General features: G+C 49.6%; 2 protein-coding genes across 12 annotated transcripts in view; one reads left to right on the forward strand and one right to left on the reverse strand.

The window, feature by feature from the left end:
• The window catches only part of CIT (citron rho-interacting serine/threonine kinase), a 73809-nt gene extending 73583 nt beyond the window's left edge, over positions 1 to 226 (reverse strand). For 4 of the 9 annotated variants that reach the window (XR_012787720.1, XR_012787721.1, XM_075568389.1 and 1 more), the window contains exon 1: positions 89 to 226. The gene's annotated coding sequence lies outside the window, so the exon portion shown is untranslated. The remainder of the gene's footprint in view (positions 1 to 88) is intronic. The other 5 variants (XM_075568384.1, XM_075568386.1, XM_075568382.1 and 2 more) reach the window with 2 other exon arrangements.
• Positions 227 to 9920: 9694 nt separating this feature from the next.
• Positions 9921 to 21170, forward strand: part of BICDL1 (BICD family like cargo adaptor 1) — a 46890-nt gene continuing 35640 nt past the window's right edge. Inside the window, exons 1-2 of one of the 3 annotated variants that reach the window (XM_075568393.1) lie at positions 9921 to 10354; positions 11663 to 11878. In XM_075568393.1, coding sequence (XP_075424508.1) covers positions 10049 to 10354; positions 11663 to 11878 — 522 coding nt within the window. In that variant the 5' untranslated portion in view covers positions 9921 to 10048. The remainder of the gene's footprint in view (positions 10355 to 11662; positions 11879 to 21170) is intronic. The other 2 variants (XR_012787722.1, XM_075568392.1) reach the window with 2 other exon arrangements.

Consider the following 21170-nt stretch of genomic DNA (forward strand, 5'->3'; position numbering starts at 1 on the left):
CGGCTATATATGACACAGCTATATGTGACATGGCTATATATAGTGACACAGTGGGTGCGCCGCCGTATTCCTCCGGTACCGAACTCACCTCAGACCGCTCTGTAACGTCATTAAATTCAAACACCGCGCGCGAACGGTGACGTCACTTCCGTTTCCGTGACGCTGAAGCTGTTCCCCTGCCCGGAGTTGTGTCCGCGTGCATTCTTTTCTCACTCATGGAATTCGGAAATGTTTTTCCCAATGATAAGCCGCGGCTTCACTTCTGGTCACGCGCTGTAGTATAGATTCAAAAACAAAACGTCTGTAACTGACTGAAGTGCGCGCGCAAGCTCGTCTGCACGATAGGGTGCTGCAGTGTAGCACGCCCAAATGAATGGGGGCGAAGGGGTGCACATGGGCCACGCTGAGCAGCAACACAGCAAGAAATACCTTCACTACATTATATATACATTTATTATATTACTAGCTGATATACCCGGCGCTGCCCGGGATTGAATTTTCCCGCTCCCCCCCCCCCCTCTGTCTCCGCTCCCCCCCCTCTGTCTCCGCTCCCCCCCCTCTGTCTCCGCTCCCCCCCCTCTGTCTCCGCTCCCCCCCCCCTCTGTCTCCGCTCCCCCCCCCTCTGTCTCCGCTCCCCCCCCTCTGTCTCCGCTCCCCCCCCTCTGTCTCCGCTCCCCCCCCCTCTGTCTCCGCTCCCCCCCCTCTGTCTCCGCTCCCCCCCCCTCTGTCTCCGCTCCCCCCCCCTCTGTCTCCGCTCCCCCCCCTCTGTCTCCGCTCCCCCCCCCTCTGTCTCCGCTCCCCCCCCCCTCTGTCTCCGCTCCCCCCCCCCTCTGTCTCCGCTCCCCCCCCCTCTGTCTCCGCTCCCCCCCCCTCTGTCTCCGCTCCCCCCCCTCTGTCTCCGCTCCCCCCCCTCTGTCTCCGCTCCCCCCCTCTGTCTCCGCTCCCCCCCCTCTGTCTCCGCTCCCCCCCCCTCTGTCTCCGCTCTCCCCCCCTCTGTCTCCGCTCCCCCCCCCTCTGTCTCCGCTCCCCCCACTCTGTCTCCGCTCCCCCCCCTCTGTCTCCGCTCCCCCCCCCTCTGTCTCCGCTCCCCCCCCCTCTGTCTCCGCTCCCCCCCCTCTGTCTCCGCTCCCCCCCTCTGTCTCCGCTCCCCCCCTCTGTCTCCGCTCCCCCCCCTCTGTCTCCGCTCCCCCCCCTCTGTCTCCGCTCCCCCCCTCTGTCTCCGCTCCTCCCCTCTGTCTCCGCTCCTCCCCCCTGTCTCCGCTCCCCCCCGTCTGCTCCCCCCCTCTGTCTCCGCTCGCTCCCCCCCCTCTGTCTCCGCTCCCCCCCCTCTGTCTCCGCTCCCCCCCTCTGTCTCCGCTCCCCCCCTCTGTCTCCGCTCCCCCCCCTCTGTCTCCGCTCCCCCCTCTGTCTCCGCTTCTCCCCTCTGTCTCCGCTCCCCCCCCTGTCTCTGCTCCCCCCCTGTCTCTGCTCCCCCCCTCTGTCTCCGCTCCCTCCCCCTCTGTCTCCGCTCCCCCCCCTCTGTCTCCGCTCCCCCCCCCTCTGTCTCCGCTCCCCCCCTCTGTCTCCGCTCCCCCCTCTGTCTCCGCTCCCCCCCTCTGTCTCCGCTCCCCCCCCTCTGTCTCCGCTCCCCCCCCTCTGTCTCCGCTCCCCCCCTCTGTCTCCGCTCCCCCCCCTCTGTCTCCGCTCCTCCCCCCTCTGTCTCCGCTCCCCCCCTCTGTCTCCGCTCCCCCCCCCCTCTGTCTCCGCTCCCCCCCCCTCTGTCTCTGCTCCCCCCTCTGTCTCCGCTCCTCCCCTCTGTCTCCGCTCCCCCCCTCTGTCTCCGCTCCCCCCTGTCTCCGCTCCCCCCCTCTGTCTCCGCTCCCCCCCCTCTGTCTCCGCTCCCCCCCCTCTGTCTCCGCTCCCCCCCCTCCTCTGTCTCCGCTCCCCCCCTCTGTCTCCGCTCCCCCCCCTCTGTCTCCGCTCCCCCCTCCTCTGTCTCCGCTCCCCCCCCTGTCTCCGCTCTCCCCCCTCTGTCTCCGCTCCCCCCCTCTGTCTCCGCTCCCCCCCCCACTCTGTCTCCGCTCCCCCCCCCACTCTGTCTCCGCTCGCCCCCCCCCTCTGTCTCCGCTCCCCCCCCCTCTGTCTCTGCTCCCCCCCCTCTGTCTCGGCCCCCCCCTCCTCTGTCTCCGCTCCCCCCCCCTCTGTCTCCGCTCCCCCCTCTGTCTCCGCTCCCCCCCTCTGTCTCCGCTCCCCCCCCTCTGTCTCCGCTCCCCCCTCTGTCTCCGCTCCCCCCCTCTGTCTCCGCTCCCCCCCCTATCTCCCCCTCTCCCTCCCATCCCCCCTCCCTCTCTCCCCTGTTCACAACAATCCGGGCCCCCCCCCCCTGCACATGAATGCGCCACCCCCCCCCCCCCTTCACAGGGGCGGCTACTAAATACAAAGTAATGTTTTCCACACTGGTCGCCCCCCCTTCACAAAGTGACCAGGGGGGGGTGGCAGAAAGCGACCAGGTGGGGGTGGGTGGCAGAAAGCGACCAGGTGGGGGTGGGTGGCAGAAAGCGACCAGGTGGGGGTGGGTGGCAGAAAGCGACCAGGTGGGGGTGGGTGGCAGAAAGCGACCAGGTGGGGGTGGGTGGCAGAAAGCGACCAGGTGGGGGTGGGTGGCAGAAAGCGACCAGGTGGGGGTGGGTGACAGAAAGCGACCAGGTGGGGGTGGGTGGCAGAAAGCGACCAGGTGGGGGTGGGTGGCAGAAAGCGACCAGGTGAGGGTGGGTGGCAGAAAGCGACCAGGTGGGGGTGGGTGGCAGAAAGCGACCAGGTGAGGGTGGGTGGCAGAAAGCGACCAGGGGGGGCAGAGAGCGACCCAGGGGGACCCAGTCCCAATGTCCAAAAGTGCTTGCAGTGCAATTGTGAGTTGTGAAAGTTAAGTTTTGTTTCCTGCCTGCTGGGGGGGAGGAGGAGGGGGGCTGCTGAACTTACCTTGTAGTCGGAAACACAACGGAGCAGCAGCAGGCAGGTTCTGTGAAAGAAAACAATACAGACCGGCGCCTTAAAGTCCAAATGGATGATATACAAAAGTCCAATGGATGGCTTGGGATATCCAATAGATGGTGATCTAGTCCAGTTGACAGCAGGTTCCTCAGCAGCAAAAATGATATGACATGCAGGGGAGACAAGAGGACAAGATCATAGTGTGACACAGTGTGGTTATAACAATTAACACATAAACATAGACAGACAGGCACATACAGCACTAAACAAGTAGGCTGACTAATACAATAATGGTTTAATGAACACAATAAAATACAGCAGGCTGGTGACGAGCAGGTCTAGGATCCGGTGTGTAAAACCGGAATCCTACTTACAGCAAGTCCCTTGGATAAGCGCAGGTAAATGGAGTATAGATGGTCCGGCGACAGGTGTTGGTGGACGCGTGCCACGTGTAGATGCCTGCAGGAGCCTCCTCGGATTACTGCCGATGATGGCGACGCTGCCTTCTGCTACACGGGACGCCTTCCGTTGGCGCCCGGAACTGCGTCACAGCGGGCGGGACAACACACCGGATCTCACTGCCGATACACACTTCTATGTACTGCGACTCCAGGAACTGCTTCAAAGGTCTGCTCCTCTACCTCTACCAATACAGCTGATGAATGTCTCTCAATGGCCCAACGCGTTTCGTTCCCCTGAAGAAGTGCGCATGCGCACGAAACTCGTTGGGCCATTGAGAGACATTCATCAGCTGTATTGGTAGAGGAGCAGACCTTTGAAGCAGTTCCTGGAGTCGCAGTACATAGAAGTGTGTATCGGCAGTGAGATCCGGTGTGTTGTCCCGCCCGCTGTGACGCAGTTCCGGGCGCCAACAGAAGGCGTCCCGTGTAGCAGAAGGTAGCGTCGCCATCATCGGCAGTAATCCGAGGAGGCTCCTGCAGGCATCTACACGTGGCACGCGTCCACCAACACCTGTCGCCGGACCATCTATACTCCATTTACCTGCGCTTATCCAAGGGACTTGCTGTAAGTAGGATTCCGGTTTTACACACCGGATCCTAGACCTGCTCGTCACCAGCCTGCTGTATTTTATTGTGTTCATTAAACCATTATTGTATTAGTCAGCCTACTTGTTTAGTGTTGTATGTGCCTGTCTGTCTATGTTTATGTGTTAATTGTTATAACCACACTGTGTCACACTATGATCTTGTCCTCTTGTCTCCCCTGCATGTCATATCATTTTTGCTGCTGAGGAACCTGCTGTCCACTGGACTCGATCACCATCTATTGGATATCCCAAGCCATCCATTGGACTTTTGTATATCATCCACTTGGACTTTAAGGCGCCGGTCTGTATTGTTTTCTTTGTCTATCACTAACTGTGTTTGGGTTAGTTTTTCTCGGCAGCCTTGCCATATTTTTTTATATATTTTTTTAATATTATCCACCACGTTGTTGTTATTATTTGTATTACAATTTGTATTCACTTCTATTTTTAGCGCTATACACACCACCCTTTTTTCTAGGCAGGTTCTGTGAACTTCTTCAAGGCTTGCTAGTGCATGCTCTGGGCATATATGTATCTCCCCTCTCTATGTGTGTATATCATGACTTCACCCTGCCTTGCCCTCAGAGACCGCGAGAGCCAATGAGAGCCAAGGCCCGCTCCGCAGTCAGCCAATGGGAGAGCTTGGCAGCCAATGAGAGCAAGCACAAACCCACAGACAAACATCCTGACAGACAAACATTTCAGTTTTATATATATAGATACAGATGTAGCAGGACTTAATGTTACCAGGGCGAGCTGCATGACTGCGACCGCGTCTGTCACGCCGCCAGAGGATCATCCATTCTGGAATCATATACCGCCTGCAGTGATGATGCGTTTTGCATTTTCAGCTGCAGCTCCGGAGATATTATATATACATATATTCATTATATGACATACGTTCATGATATAGTATGACAAAGTTGAGACATTAGGGGGTCTGACATAACAGCATTAGGATCTAAGAAGCCATTTTGTTTGACTATTTTAGTCCGCCGTCTTGTCTTTATAAGTTTATATGTCATCTTTCTATGTGAAGAAATCTGTGTGAACGACCGTGTGAAACAGAATGGAATGTTTTCGCTCCTAGCTGACTTTATTGATCTTTCCTCATCCAATCAGCTCCAAAATGAAAGTGTAAACAGGCCAGAAGTTATGAGAAGCTTGCAATGAAACGGTTTCTCATACTAATATGCCAGGTGGCAGAACAGACACATCCCATTTAACCCCATAAGGATTTTTAGCTTACATACATTTATCCAGTATTATTATGTATTACAAAATTACATCAGCTTTAGTACTGTTATGTATTACAAAGTGATGTCATATTTAGTGACGTGCAAGCCCCCCCATAAAGGGGTGGAGCTTTAGTTTTTAGGGTATAAATATATGGCATACCTTGTTATCTGGGGAGAGAACTTTTTGTTTTGAAGCTGTCTCCACTGTGTGCACTCTGAATAAACTCATTTGATAACTGAATTTTTGTTGTAACATTATTACAGCTTTTACAAGTATATATACATTCATTATATATTATATATTATATGTACCAGGGGTGGCCAAACGCAGTTCTCAGGAGCCACCAACAGGCCAGTAACAATTTACAATTAGGCATTCAAAATGAATATACTTAGGTCTGTATTTTGTATTATGTACCCATGCACACCATTCTGTTTTCTATCCCCCCCCCCTTGCTCTTTTTAATTAAATAAACCGTTTTAATAACAAATTAGGTAAAGATATTTTCAAGTCAACTTAGAAATGTACAGTATGTAACAATATAAACTGAGTTATGGAGTTGTCTTATCTTCTGCCTTTAGCATGTTTAACAATGGAGGTTGCTATTAATACAATAACCCCTTTTAAACTCTAAGGAAATGGTTAAAATATAAATATTTTATTAACATTCATTAACATAATGAAATGAGTGCGATAAATAGTGAGTCTTACTCAAAGGAAACTGAAAAGGTAGAGGGCCTGGGAAGCCAGGTAAATAAGACACCTGTTTATCCTAACCTTAACCCAGGGGTGCGCAAATTGGTGGCGCAAGATTTTCTGGGGGGGGGGGGGTGGCACTTACAGAGGCCCTGCGCTCTTCCCCAAAGCATTTAAAGGAAATGCCGGGGATCGCGCACAAGATCTCTGTAAGGTCCCTTACTTTATCTCCAGTGACTTCTGGCAACGTGTCGCCATGGCAACATGGCATCAAATAACACCGGGGTCACATGATGTCACGTTGCCATAACCCTATCCCTAACCTAATCCTAACCTATCCCTAACTCTATCTCTACCCTAATCCTAACCTATCCCTGACTCTATCCCTACCCTATCCCTAACTCTATCCTAACCTATCCCTACCCTAATCCTAACCTATCCCTAACTCCATCCCTACCCTAATTTTAACCTATTCCCAACTCCATCCCTACCCTAATCCTAACTCTATCCCTACCCTAATCCTAACTCTATCCCTACCCTAATCTTAACCTATCCTTAACTCTATCCCTAACCTTATTTTAACCTATCCCTAACTCTAACCCTTCCTTAATCCTAACCTAACTCAACCCTACCCTAATCCTAACCTTTCCCCAACTGTATCCCTACCCTAATACTAACCTAACCCTAACTCTATCCCTAGCCTAATCCTAACCTAACCCTATATTAACCTATCCCTAACTCTATCCCTAACCTATTCCCAACTCCATCCCTTCCCTAATCCTAACCTATTCCAAACTCCATCCCTTCCCTAATCCTAACATATCCCTAACTACATCCCTACCCTAATGTTAACTCTATCCCTACCCCAATCCTAACCTATCCTTAACTCTAGCTACCCTAATCCTAACCTATCCCTGACTCTATCCCTACCCTATCCCTAACTCTATCCTAACCTATCCCTACCCTAATCCTAACCTATCCCTAACTCCATCCCTACCCAAGATTTTCTAGGGGGGGGGGGGTGGCACTTACAGAGGCCCTGCGCTCTTCCCCAAAGCATTTAAAGGAAATGCCGGGGATCGCGCACAAGATCTCTGTAAGGTCCCTTACTTTATCTCCAGTGACTTCTGGCAACGTGTCGCCATAGCAACGTGGCATCAAATAACACCGGGGTCACATGATGTCACGTTGCCATAACCCTATCCCTAACCTAATCCTAACCTATCCCTAACTCTATCTCTACCCTAATCCTAACCTATCCCTAACTCTATCTCTACCCTAATCCTACCCTATCCCTAACTCTATCCCAACCTATCCCTACCCTAATCCTAACCTATCCCTAACTCCATCCCTAACCTAATCTTAACCTATTCCCAACTCCATCCCTACCCTAATCCTAACTCTATCCCTACCCTAATCCTAACTCTATCCCTACCCTAATCTTAACCTATTTTTAACTCTATCCCTAACCTTATTCTAACCTATCCCTAACTCTAACCCTTCCTTAATCCTAACCTAACTCAACCCTACCCTAATCCTAACCTTTCCCCAACTCTATCCCTACCCTAATACTAACCTAACCCTAACTCTATCCCTACCCTAATCCTATCCTAATCCTAACCTAACCTTATCTTAACCTATCCCTAACTCTATCCCGAACCTATTCCCAACTCCATCCCTTCCCTAATCCTAACATATCCCTAACTCTAACCCTACCCTAATCCTAACCTATCCCTAACTACATCCCTACCCTAATGTTAACTCTATCCCTACCCCAATCCTAACCTATCCTTAACTCTATCTACCCTAATCCTAACCTATCCCTGACTCTATCCCTACCCTATTCCCAACTCCATCCCTTCCCTAATCCTAACATATCCCTAACTCTAACCCTACCCTAATCCTAACCTATCCCTAACTACATCCCTACCCTAATGTTAACTCTATCCCTACCCCAATCCTAACCTATCCTTAACTCTATCTACCCTAATCATAACCTATCCCTGACTCTATCCCTACCCTATCCCTAACTCTATCCTAACATATCCCTACCCTAATCCTAACCTATCCCTAACTCCATCCCTACCCTAATTTTAACCTATTCCCAACTCCATCCCTACCCTAATCCTAACTCTATCCCTACCCTAATCCTAACTCTATCCCTACCCTAATCTTAACCTATCCTTAACTCTATCCCTAACCTTATTCTAACCTATCCCTAACTCTAACCCTTCCTTAATCCTAACCTAACTCAACCCTACCCTAATCCTAACCTTTCCCCAACTCTATCCCTACCCTAATACTAACCTAACCCTAACTCTATCCCTACCCTAATCCTAACCTAACCCTATTTTAACCTATCCCTAACTCTATCCCTACCCTAATCCTAACCTAACCCTATTTTAACCTATCCCTAACTCTATCCCTAACCTATTCCCAACTCCATCCATTCCCTAATCCTAACCTATTCCAAACTCCATCCCTTCCCTAATCCTAACATATCCCTAACTACATCCCTACCCTAATGTTAACTCTATCCCTACCCCAATCCTAACCTATCCTTAACTCTAACTACCCTAATCCTAACCTATCCCTGACTCTATCCCTACCCTATCCCTAACTCTATCCTAACCTATCCCTACCCTAATCCTAACCTATCCCTAACTCCATCCCTACCCTAATGTTAACTCTATCCCTACCCCAATCCTAAACTATCCTTAACTCTATCCCTACCCCAATCCTAACCTATCCTTAACTCTATTCCTAACCTACCCCTATCCTAATCCTAACCCTAACTCTATCGCTACCCTAATCCCAACCTATCCCTAACTGTATAGCCCCACTTTAACCCTGACGTGGCTGGGTACACAGGACAGCCGCTCAGCCTCACCCAGCACTCTCGCACTGCACAGCTGATCGCGCAAGGCTTTCCCACCAATCACGGAGCCCCACAGCACAGGTGTTGGTGACGTCAGGGAGCTGCGCGCGCCGGGTGGGTGGGGTCTTGCAGAGATGGGTTTGCTGGAGCTCAGCGCACCGGGGCAGAGAGAGCGCAGCGCAGCCCGGGGGCGGGTACACTCACCGTAAGGGGGGAGGGAGGGGCAGTGGGACAGGGGGAGGGGGGGAGGGTTGGGGGAGACAGATCGGGGTCCGAGCCCTCCTTGGTTTTGTTTGACCCCAGTTGGAAAGACTCTGTGACTGGTTCCCAATTGGGGGGCGTCTGGCCCCTTCTTTGGGCATTTAGACCTGGTTGGGGAGTAGGGGAGGTCACTGTTGGTGGGGGGCGGGCCTGGTTTGGGGAGGGGGGTCAGGTCGGGGGGCGTCTGGCCCGGTTGAGGGTACTTTGCCCTGTTGGGAGGGGGGGTGGTGGCAGGCCCAGTTGGGGGTACTTTGCCCTGTTTGGGGGGGTGGCAGGTCCTGTCTGGGGGAGGGGAGAGGGGGTTCAGGCCCAGTTAGGGGTGTACTTTGCCCTGTTTGGGGGGTATCAGGCCTTGTTTGGGTGGGGGGTCAGGCCCAGTTAGGGGTACTTTGCCCAGTTTGTGTGTGTGTGTGTGGGGGGGGGGGGGTTAGACTCTGTTTGGGGGGGGGGGGTCAGACTCTGTTTGGGGGGGGGTGTCAGTCCCTGTTTTGGGGTGGTCTCAGGCCCTGTTTCGGGGGATTTCGTGTCCAGTTAGGTGTACTTTGCCTTGTTTGGGGGGCTTCAGACCCTGTTTGTGGGGGCGTGTCAGGCCCTGTTTGAGGGGTGGGTGTCAGGTCCAGTTAGGGGTACTTTGTCTTGTTCGGGGGGGGTGTCTCAGGCCCTAATTGTGTGGGGGTGTAAGGCCCTGTTTGAGGGGTGGGTGTCAGGTCCAGTTAGGGTTACTGTACCCTGTTTTGGGGGGGGGGTCTCAGGCCCTGTTAGGGGGGGGGGGCTCAGGCCCTGTTGGGGGGGGGGGTGTCAGGCCCAGTTAGGGTTACTGTGCCCTGTTTGGGGGTGGGGGTCTCAGGCCCTGTGTTGGGGTACTTTGCCCGGTTTAGGGAGGGGCCCGGCTCAGTGTGAGGTGAGCGCTGTCCGCGGGCGGCAGCTTCAGCACCACACGCTCCGGACAGCGCCTCATGGAGCTTTCCTCCGGCTCCCTGCAAGACAGCAGCCGCCCTGCAGCCTCCCCAGAGCGGGCAGAGCCGGGGCGGGGTGAGCCGGAGCTGGACGAGGAGCTGGTGTTTCTGGCGGCAGAGAGTGGAGAGAGGGACCTGGGGGAGAGCGGGGGTCCCGGGGACGAACCGGAGCTGCTCTCCCTCATCAGGCAGAAGGAGAAGGACCTGGTGCTGGCGGCCCGGCTGGGGAAGGCTCTGCTGGAGAGGAACCAGGACATGAACCTGCAATACGAGGCCATGCAGAGGGAGCTGACCGACCGGCTGGAGGTCAGAGCCTGTATATCTATTATATATATATCTATTATATATATATATATATATATATATATATATATATATATATATATACACACACACACACACACACACACACACACACACACACACACACACGTGCCATATGCATAGGCTAGTGTATATAGAGGCCAAGAGGAGATGCAGAGGGAGGTCAGAGCTTATCTATCTACATACACATATATGTCCTACTTGTAAATTCATAGATTAGTATATATAAAGGAGATGCAGAGAGAGCTGGATATTAGAGCCTCTGTATGTGTGGATGTGTATATTCATAATATACATTGTGTGTGTATAACCCTCTTCCCCTCTCTCTCTGTCTGCCTCTGTCTGTTTCTGTGTCTGTCTGTCTGTCTGTCTGTCTCTGTCTGTTTCTGTGTCTGTCTGTCTGTCTCTGTCTGTTTCTGTGTCTGTCTGTCTCTATGTCTGTCTCTGTGTCTCTCTCTCTCTGTGTCTCTCTCCCTGTCTCTCTCTCTGTGTCTCTCTCCCTGTCTCTCTCTCTGTGTCTCTCTCCCTGTCTCTCTCTCCCTGTGTATATATATATATATATATATATAACATTTATTATGAATTCAGGTGTACAGTACATATGCAGGCGGCACATAGTATACCGCATGTAGGCACATAGTATGTTTATCCCTTTCACTTCTAGTCAAAGTGAGTTATGTTGATGCTCTTCTTGTAATTGCTGTATATACCTCATTGTGAGAATGCAGAATAGTGAGTACAGCTAATATTTGTAAGGACCTGGTTACTTCTTATAAAAGGATGAGCTTGGTTAATGTCTTATTAATGCTTGTGGATGAGTTTACTTTTTTTATTTAGTGAGCTATTATGTGTGCCTGATGTATGCAGAGGACTGAGTGTATGGCACTTGTTATTGATGTATCTTTTGGTGAAAAGAGGGATTTACTGGTACATATGACTAATCTGCATGTAGGAGGAGATTGATAAGTGTCTGTGAAGGAATGCTGGTTAATATTTGCAGAGTATAGAGGAGTATAGATCCAGTATGTCTTGTGGTTAATAATGCAGTATAATGTATGTTTCTAAAAGGACCTGGCATGCTTATTGGTGTAGTATGTTATGGGATGTAGGTTACTGTGTAAAAACTCTGTGACTTGTTAATATTGTCCGCCTTGTGTAGAGTTGGGGTGGCTTGTGTTTATTAGAGGAGCTTGGTGTGTAGTGTTGAGTCTATGGAAGAATCAACAGATAGACAATCTCAGCAGAAAGATAAGACAGTGACTTCACTCGTGTTTTCTTTTCTTTTCCCAGTGCCTGGAACAAGAGAAACACGAATTAAAGCGGAGATTCGACAATCGTGAAGGGGAATGGGAAGGGCGGGTGTCTGAACTGGAGGGTGACGTGAAGCAGCTGCAGGAAGAACTGGAAAAGCAGCAGGTGCACCTTAAAGAAGCAGATCGGGAGAAATCCCTTGCTCTCCAGGAACTGTCTGAACAGAACCAAAGACTCTTAGAACAACTCAGTAGGGTGAGTACAAATGTTGCACATAACTTTAGCTACAAAGACACAATTGGAGAGGTCACTGGCAAGGAATGGGACGACTTGCTGCAGCCAACTCGCCACTGCTGATCTGCCACTGAGGGGCATGTCGCAGCTAAGGTAAGTTATTAAGGGGTTAACTTTGTGGGGTTTTAGGGTAAGGATTTAAGCTTTTTAGGATAAGGTTAGGGGGTTGGGGTAAGGAGTTAAGGTTAGGGATTTTAGGGTAAGGGCTCCGATTATAGGTTTTATGGTAACGGGTTAAGGTTTCGCTTTTGAAAGTAAGGGGTTAAGGCTAGGGGTCTTAGGGTAAAGGGTTAAGGTTTTTAGGGTGACGATTAGCGTTAGCATTAGGGGTTAAGTTTAGGGGTTTTAGGGTAAAGGGTTAATGAGTTAGGGTAAGGGCTTAACGTGAGGGGCTTTCGGGGTAAGGGGCAAGGTTAGGAGGTTACCTTCGTGGCGAGTTGCCCTCTGCGGCTGATTGGTGGTGAGTTGGTTGTGGCGCGTTCGCAGCGACAAGTCGTCCTACAACGTCACTGGCAGACAGGGCACCATGAGAGGGGAAAGAGACACAAATGACGCCCTTACACAGGGTTTATAGGAAAGGAATTCTGTGTGTCATTTGGACCAACACTGTGATCACAGTTAAAGGAAAAAAGATTGGAAACACAGCTGGAAGAAAGAATTGCTGAATATCTAAAGTCCATCTACTTACAAAGTCCCGAGAAGCATGGACTTACTGGGGGGGAGATCACGGCAAACACAGTTCATTCATTTTCTTTACTGTGTGCCTAGGGCTGTGTTTCTCAACCTTTTTTTCCCCATAAGGCTCCCCTATTGGGATGATCCAGTTGCTGGGGTGCCCCATCATTTTATCATTTGTCCCATTTATTCAAATTCCAATAAATCGGGGTAAGAAACGGAAAATAAGTATCTCATAACCATATAACTTGACACTTCCTCTTCCTTAATGTTATGTTTGTCTAAAGCACTTATTCACATGATCTGTTATTTATATTATCTGTTATTTATTCGATTACCACATGTATTACTACTGTGAAGCGCTATGTACACTAATGGCGCTATATAAATAAAGACATACAATACAATATTTCCAATGACAGTTATCGTGGTGGCAGTTTGTAAATGTCATTGGAAAATTCCGGTTTTCTAACGGCGTGCATAATTAGTTTTTTATTCCACAAGGCACCCTTAAGGTTAATGTGAGGCACCACTGGGTGACATGGTGACCTGGTTGAGAAACACTGGACTCGAGTAATAGATCAGTGGGGAGCAGTAAAGGTAGCTTATTTATTTCCAACTTTTTATAATGGGCTACTCATAATGAAACTTAGTACTAGAGCACGCGTAGCAACCTATGGAAGACACCCATCCCGGACCTCCAACCGAAGCCTACCAAGAAAATATATAGGGGAAAGGCAAGGAGTACCAACATGGGGTTGGTGTATATATATACACCATACGATACCGGTTGCAACACGACATCAAGGGACAGCATGCAGGTAAGTAAATCATACATTTTCTATATTTGATATCAAATATAGAAACTGTATGATTTACTTACCTGCGTGCTGTCCCTTGATGTCGTGTTGCAACTGGTATCGTACGGTCTGTTATTGCTTTATGGGATAAGCGCCAAAACTTTTTACTTGCAAATGGTGTGCCGGCTGTGCACTGGATTCTATATAATGTATATATAAAGCCTAAGTAAGGCTTTTCACATTGTCCCATATAGAAGACAGATAAGCACGTTACAATGCTTGGGATTGGATTCTAAGGTGGTAGACTGGATAGGACACTGGTTGAAGGATAGATGACAAATGGTTGTGGTAAAGTAAGTACATTCAGAGGAGAGGAAGGTAACCAGTAGAGTACTGAGATCTGTACTGGACTGGTGCTGGTCTGGAAGGGAAAGTATGTAGATGACATAAAGATTTGTAACAGGGTTGACACTCCATGGAGTGTAAACCAAACGATTAATAGTTTAGGTAGATTAGATTAATGGTCTACAGTGTTTTCACTACAATGTAATGCTAAGAAGTGATAGATAATGCACGTGGGTTACAGCAATCCACAGGCAGAATACAGAATTAATGGCAATATGATGTCAGCAACTATAGAGGAAAGGGACCTTATTTCAACAGACTTAAAAGTAGACAAGTAATGTAACAAAGGAATGCGGGGAAAACAGAAGGGGGTTAGGGTGTATAGGGAGAGGTATTAGCAGCAGGGTGTTAGGGTGTATAGGGAGAGGTATTAGCAGCAGGGTGTTAGGGTGTATAGGGAGAGGTATTAGCAGCAAGGTGTTAGGGTGTATAGGGAGAGGTATTAGCAGCAGGATGTTAGGGTGTATAGGGAGAGATATTAGCAGCAGGGTTTTGGGGTGTATAGGGAGAGGTATTAGCAGGGCGTTAGGGTGTATAGGGAGAGGTATTAGCAGCGGGATGTTAGGGTGTATAGGGAGAGGTATTAGCAGCGGGATGTTAGGGTGTATAGGGAGAGGTATTAGCTGCAGGATGTTAGGGTTTATAGGGAGAGGTATTAGCAGCAGGGTGTTAGGGTGTATAGGGAGAGGTATTAGCAGCGGGGTGTTAGGGTGTATAGGGAGAGGTATTAGCAGCAGGGTGTTAGGGTGTATAGGGAGAGGTATTAGCAGCAGGGTGTTAGGATGTATAGGGAGAGGTATTAGCAGCAGGGTGTTAGGGTGTATAGGGAGAGGTATTAGCAGCAGGATGTTAGGGTGTATAGGGAGAGATATTAGCAGCAGGGTGTTGGGGTGTATAGGGAGAGGTATTAGCAGCAGGATGTTAGGGTGTATAGGGAGAGGTATTAGCAGGGCGTTAGGGTGTATAGGGAGAGGTATTAGCAGCGGGATGTTAGGGTGTATAGGGAGAGGTATTAGCAGCGGGGTGTTAGGTTGTATAGGGAGATGTATTAGCAGCAGGATGTTAGGGTGTATAGGGAGAGGTATTAGCAGCGGGATGTTAGGGTGTATAGGGAGAGGTATTAGCAGCAGGATGTTAGGGGTTATAGGGAGAGGTATTAGCAGCAGGGTGTTGGGGTGTATAGGGAGATGTATTAGCAGGGCGTTAGGGTGTATAGGGAGAGGTATTAGCAACGGCATGTTAGGGTGTATAGGGAGAGGTATTAGCAGCAGGATGTTAGGGTGTATAGGGAGAGGTATTAGCAGTGACATGTTAGGGTGTATAGGGAGAGGTATTAGCAGCAGGGTGTTAGGATGTATAGGGAGAGGTATTAGCAGCGGGATGTTAGGTTGTATAGGGAGAGGTATTAGCAGCAGGCTGTTAGGGTGTATAGGGAGAGGTATTGGCAGCGGGGTGTATAGGGAGAGGTATTAGCAGCAGGATGTTAGGGTGTATAGGGAGAGGTATTAGCAGCGGGATGTTAGGGTGTTTAGGGAGAGATATAAGCAGCAGGGTGATAGGGTGTATACGGAGAGGTATTAGCAGCGGGACGTTAGGGTGTATAGGGATAGGTACCATATCTCCATTAGGACGTAAATAAATTGGAGATTCTACAAAGAAGTGCTACTAACACGCTGCATGATCTAAAGCATAAGACTTATCAGGACTTATTGGCCTTAATATGTACAGCTTAGAGGAGAGAAGGGGATATTATTTAAACTTTCAAAAATATAAAAGGTTTCAGCATGGTACAGAGGGGAAGCATATTTCAGAGAAAGAGAAGAGCTAGCAGTGCTGGATATAAAATAAATAATATTATCTCCCACAGTATTTTAAGTTAAGATCAATAACTGCTACTTTTTTCTAAGTGGATCAATGTTTAATGCTTTCTTTTTTTTTATTTTTATTGTGGTACGATGAACCATATTTGTATAAAAATGAATGGGGAATTATATAGGTAATGTTCTTAACCCCCTCCCCCCCCCCCCTTTTTTTTCTTTTTTTTATATACAGTATGTAAAACATGTGACAATGTATAGTTCTATATTCTTACCTAAACTGGCAATCGTTTGCTGCTCCTGTTATAAATCTGTAAACATTCTGATTGTGTGCCTAACTAAATGGCTACCTTTCAGTTTCAATCAATCCTTCCGTCAGGGTAACTCAACAGCTACAATGTAGCCTGATATTACGAAGGTAACATTGTTTATTGTTACAGTTTGCAGCTCAAACTGCTGGGAACATTGGCAACAAATGATCAAACACAGGAAAGTGTTACACAGATCTTGCACTGCTGGGGAGGTGGGCGAAAACCTGCTATAGAAATCAAAGGATGCTCAGTATATTAAAATGCATTAAAAATGGCTTTAAGAGTAGAATTTGAAAAGCAGTCACTTATCTAATACGACAGAACTGCTTTATGTAGTAGTTGGAATGTGATGTTAGATGTCTTGTAGTGAAGTTTTGGCATCTCAGGCAATGTCCCAGAAGCCATATTAGACATGTATGTAAATTTGCTGGAAGTTGTGATGCGTCTATAGAGAGAACATGTTGGTGCTAAGAGGTAATTGGACTTGAAGTTTTAAAATCTTATTTTTATTTGTTACAACATAAAAGTTATTTGTAACGGGTCATTTTGTAAATGTCACCTTTTGATTATAACAGCAGGGCTAGCTCACATTTCTGTAAGCGATCATGATGTGAGATAGAAAGTCATATTTTTACATTTTAGATCTGTCTTCTTCAAATTTGCCCTTTTTCCCAAAAGTAGATAAATTAAAAGTCTACCAATGAGGCTTGCTGGCTTTAAAAGATGCTGAAAATCCCCATCGCTGTTGCAAGACTGCAGCATATTATACAGTTTCCATAGAGACAAGGTTTTTATTGCTGTTTTCTTGGCTTTAGTCACAAAGTGGCCTGTGACATCAGAAGTGTTACTCACACCACACTTAGGGCCTTATTCTGTACATGCCCAAGCAGCCGCTTGGCCCATATTCGGACAAAAATCCCCATGGATTAGGGGGGCTCAACTTCAGTCCTCAAGACCCCCCAACAGGTCGGGTTTTCAGGATATCCCTGCTTCAACACAGGTGGTGCAGTCTTTGACTGAGCCACTGATTGAGCCACTTGTGCTGAAGCTGGGATATCCTTAAAATCTGAACTGTTCGGTGGTCTTGAGCACCCCTGCCATAGGTGTTAATGGGATTTCTGTCATATATAGCATAAATGGAATTGTGTACTAAGATCATATATGAATATTTATTGAGCTGTATGTATGAAAGCCGTTATGTGACTTCTTACGCATGGCGCAAAATTAATTGTTTGAAATTAATTGGATGAATTAATTAGATTTCTGTGTGCCGGGTCTCAGAACAGTTAAATAAATATAGAGATATACCTCCATCTGAGTGTTAAGAGTGGGCATTCATGGAAGCACAAAGCATCGATCACAATAAATAAATAAATAGACATTACAGCATGATATAAAGTCTGGTGTGCAGTCCCCGTGCCTGGGGACCTAAATAAAAGACTGTTGTATGACAAAAGTTCCTGGCGCCCAATATATTACAACCTTGCTACCTCATCGCCCAGTCGCCTGAATCCAGTCCTTGAGTCAAGGTATCAGAGGAAACAAAACAGAAGGATTCTGCTGCCAGTGCTCAAGGGCCAACAAGCGCAGAATGTCTTATTCTTAAATCATGATGACACACGTCTGCAGCATATGAATAAACACTCTTATCAAGCGTATTAAGCGGGCCCAGTGGAGCAGGCTGGGGGGAGGGGTGATGTGAGGTGACACCAAGAGTCGACGACCATCCAAAGAACAGCCTGGCTAACGCTAAGTCACCCGCCGCCCACTCTGCCAATGAAGATACCTGCTGTCATGCTGCTTGATCCGGTGTAACCACGGAGAGATGAGGGCGAATCACCGGAGTGAATGCCTGCAGTGTGGTGTGTCCTGGAATCCACGTGCTACCAGCAGAAGTAACCGGAACAGCCAAACGAAGAAGCGGTGCACTGAGGTAAGTGGGGAACTTCGTTTGGCTGTTCCTGAGTCAAGGTAACCCATGCAGAGTAGCCATACCTAACACACTGATGTAATCTCCCGAGAAGCCGGGCAGGGAGGGTTACATTTGGCGCCCAAGGTGGGGCTGGGCAAGAAAGAGGAAGAATATTTGTGTTTTGCCCATTTTGGAACTTTTAGGGCGAAGAGTTTGTTTTCTGTGGACTCTGACAACATTGTACGCTTTCGGCGAGAAAGACGAGAGCGCTGGTAAAATAAGGCGAAAAAACATGTGGACTATGTTACGCAAAGATTTCCCGATATCCGAAAGTGGAAAATTGCATCAATCCCGTATCGGGAAGTGGTACATTCAAAATGGCGGCGGCCCACGCTCAATGGTACTAGCCTTCTGCTAAGCCAAAATGGCGTCCTTGAGAAAATTGTTAGTCTGCTGTTGATAAAAACTAAGTGCATTTAGGGCTGAGAGCCACAGTACCGCAAAATCATGGGGAGCCCAGCTCCTCGGAACCAGAATTTCTTTTCTCAAGTTAAGAGGGACAGAGTTTTTTGACATTATCGCAAGACTTGTGTTTGCTTAAACTGCAGCCTGGAAGAGCTGTACAGAGAGAAGCTGCATCTCCCTGCACAGCTCTTACAGGAGATCTCCCTGCACAGAGAGAAGCTGCATCTCCCTGCACAGCTCTTACAGGAGATCTCCCTGCACAGAGAGAAGCTGCATCTCCCTGCACAGCTTTTACAGGCGATCTCCCTGCACAGAGAGAAGCTGCATCTCCCTGCACAGCTCTTACAGGCGATCTCCCTGCACAGCTCTTACAGGCGATCTCCCTGCACAGAGAGAAGCTGCATCTCCCTGCACAGCTCTTACAGGCGATCTCCCTGCACAGCTCTTACAGGCGATCTCCCTGCACAGAGAGAAGCTGCATCTCCCTGCACAGCTCTTACAGGAGATCTCCCTGCACAGAGAGAAGCTGCATCTCCCTGCACAGCTCTTACAGGCGATCTCCCTGCACAGCTCTTACAGGCGATCTCCCTGCACAGAGAGAGACGCATCTCCCTGCACAGCTCTTACAGGCGATCTCCCTGCACAGCTCTTACAGGTGATCTCCCTGCACAGAGAGAGCCGCATCTCCCTGCACAGCTCTTACAGGCGATCTCCCTGCACAGCTCTTACAGGCGATCTCCCTGCACAGAGAGAGAAGCATCTCCATGCACGGCTCTTACAGGCGATCTCCCTGCACAGAGAGAGATGCATCTCACTGCACAGCTCTTACAGGCGATCTCCCTGCACAGAGAGAGATGCATCTCCCTGCACAGCTCTTACAGGAGATCTCCCTGCACAGAGAGAGCTGCATCTCCCTGCACAGCTCTTACAGGCGATCTCCCTGCACAGAGAGAGCCGCATCTCCCTGCACAGCTCTTACAGGCGATCTCCCTGCACAGAGAGAGAAGCATCTCCATGCACGGCTCTTACAGGCGATCTCCCTGCACAGAGAGAGAAGCATCTCCATGCACGGCTCTTACAGGCGATCTCCCTGCACAGAGAGAGAAGCATCTCCATGCACGGCTCTTACAGGCGATCTCCCTGCACAGAGAGAGATGCATCTCCATGCACGGCTCTTACAGGCGATCTCCCTGCACAGAGAGAGATGCATCTCCATGCACAGCTGTTACAGGCGATCTCCCTGCACAGAGAGAGATGCATCTCCATGCACAGCTCTTACAGGCGATCTCCCTGCACAGCTCTTACAGGCGATCTCCCTGCACAGAGAGAAGCTGCATCTCCCTGCACAGCTCTTACAGGCGATCTCCCTGCACAGCTCTTACAGGCGATCTCCCTGCACAGAGAGAAGCTGCATCTCCCTGCACAGCTCTTACAGGCGATCTCCCTGCACAGCTTTTACAGGCGATCTCCCTGCACAGAGAGAAGCTGCATCTCCCTGCACAGCTCTTACAGGCGATCTCCCTGCACAGCTTTTACAGGCGATCTCCCTGCACAGAGAGAAGCTGCATCTCCCTGCACAGCTCTTACAGGCGATCTCCCTGCACAGCTCTTACAGGCGATCTCCCTGCACAGCTCTTACAGGCGATCTCCCTGCACAGCTCTTACAGGCGATCTCCCTGCACAGAGAGAGACGCATCTCCCTGCACAGCTCTTACAGGCGATCTCCCTGCACAGAGAGAGAAGCATCTCCATGCACGGCTCTTACAGGCGATCTCCCTGCACAGAGAGAGATGCATCTCCATGCACGGCTCTTACAGGCAATCTCCCTGCACGGCTCTTACAGGCGATCTCCCTGCACAGAGAGAAATGCATCTCCATGCACGGCTCTTACAGGCGATCTCCCTGCACAGAGAGAGCTGCATCTCCCTGCACAGCTCTTACAGGCGATCTCCCTGCACAGAGAGAGCCGCATCTCCCTGCACAGCTCTTACAGGCGATCTCCCTGCACAGAGAGAGCTGCATCTCCCTGCACAGCTCTTACAGGCGATCTCCCTGCACAGAGAGAGCCGCATCTCCCTGCACAGCTCTTACAGGCGATCTCCCTGCACAGAGAGAGTCGCATCTCCCTGCACAGCTCTTGCAGGCGATCTCCCTGCACAGAGAGAGAAGCATCTCCATGCACGGCTCTTACAGGCGATCTCCCTGCACAGAGAGAGATGCATCTCCATGCACAGCTATTACAGGCGATCTCTCTGCACAGAGAGAGCCGCATCTCCCTGCACAGAGAGAGCTGCATCTCCCTGCACGGCTCTTACAGGTGATGGTGCAGTTTTAATGTATATTTTTATAACAGAGTATTGAAGCAGGGGGTCTCCTGAGCCAAACCGGTCAGGGGGACCCCTTGCTTCCAGAATTACAGGAAGGTCACAAATACATCACACACCCCACAACACAACCCTTTGTAAAGATCTGTATATCCTCTACAACAGGGGCATTCAACTGAAGTCCACAAGACCCCCCCCCCCCCAACAGGTCAGGTTTTTAGGCTATCCCAACTTCAGCAGAGGTGGGGCAGTCATTGACTGAGCCACTAATTGAGCCACCTGCGCTGAGGCAGGGATATCCTAAAAAACCTGACCTGTTGGTAGCTCTGAGGACTGGAGTTGAGCACCCCTGTTCTAGCTATTCATTGGCTGAATAATTGAAGCTTCTCACTTTACATGCAAGAAAATGGAATACAGCAACACAAATCCGAGTACATCGTCCGCAGGAAGCATTTACTTCAAAGCAGATTGCACCCAACTATAGGATGAAAGCGACAGGCTCATGGAACGCTCGGGCTGCGGCACTCTGTGACCTGCGAGGCTA

Source organism: Ascaphus truei, chromosome 13, assembly GCF_040206685.1.
Source record: "Ascaphus truei isolate aAscTru1 chromosome 13, aAscTru1.hap1, whole genome shotgun sequence".
Classification (NCBI taxonomy): Eukaryota; Metazoa; Chordata; class Amphibia; order Anura; family Ascaphidae; genus Ascaphus; species Ascaphus truei.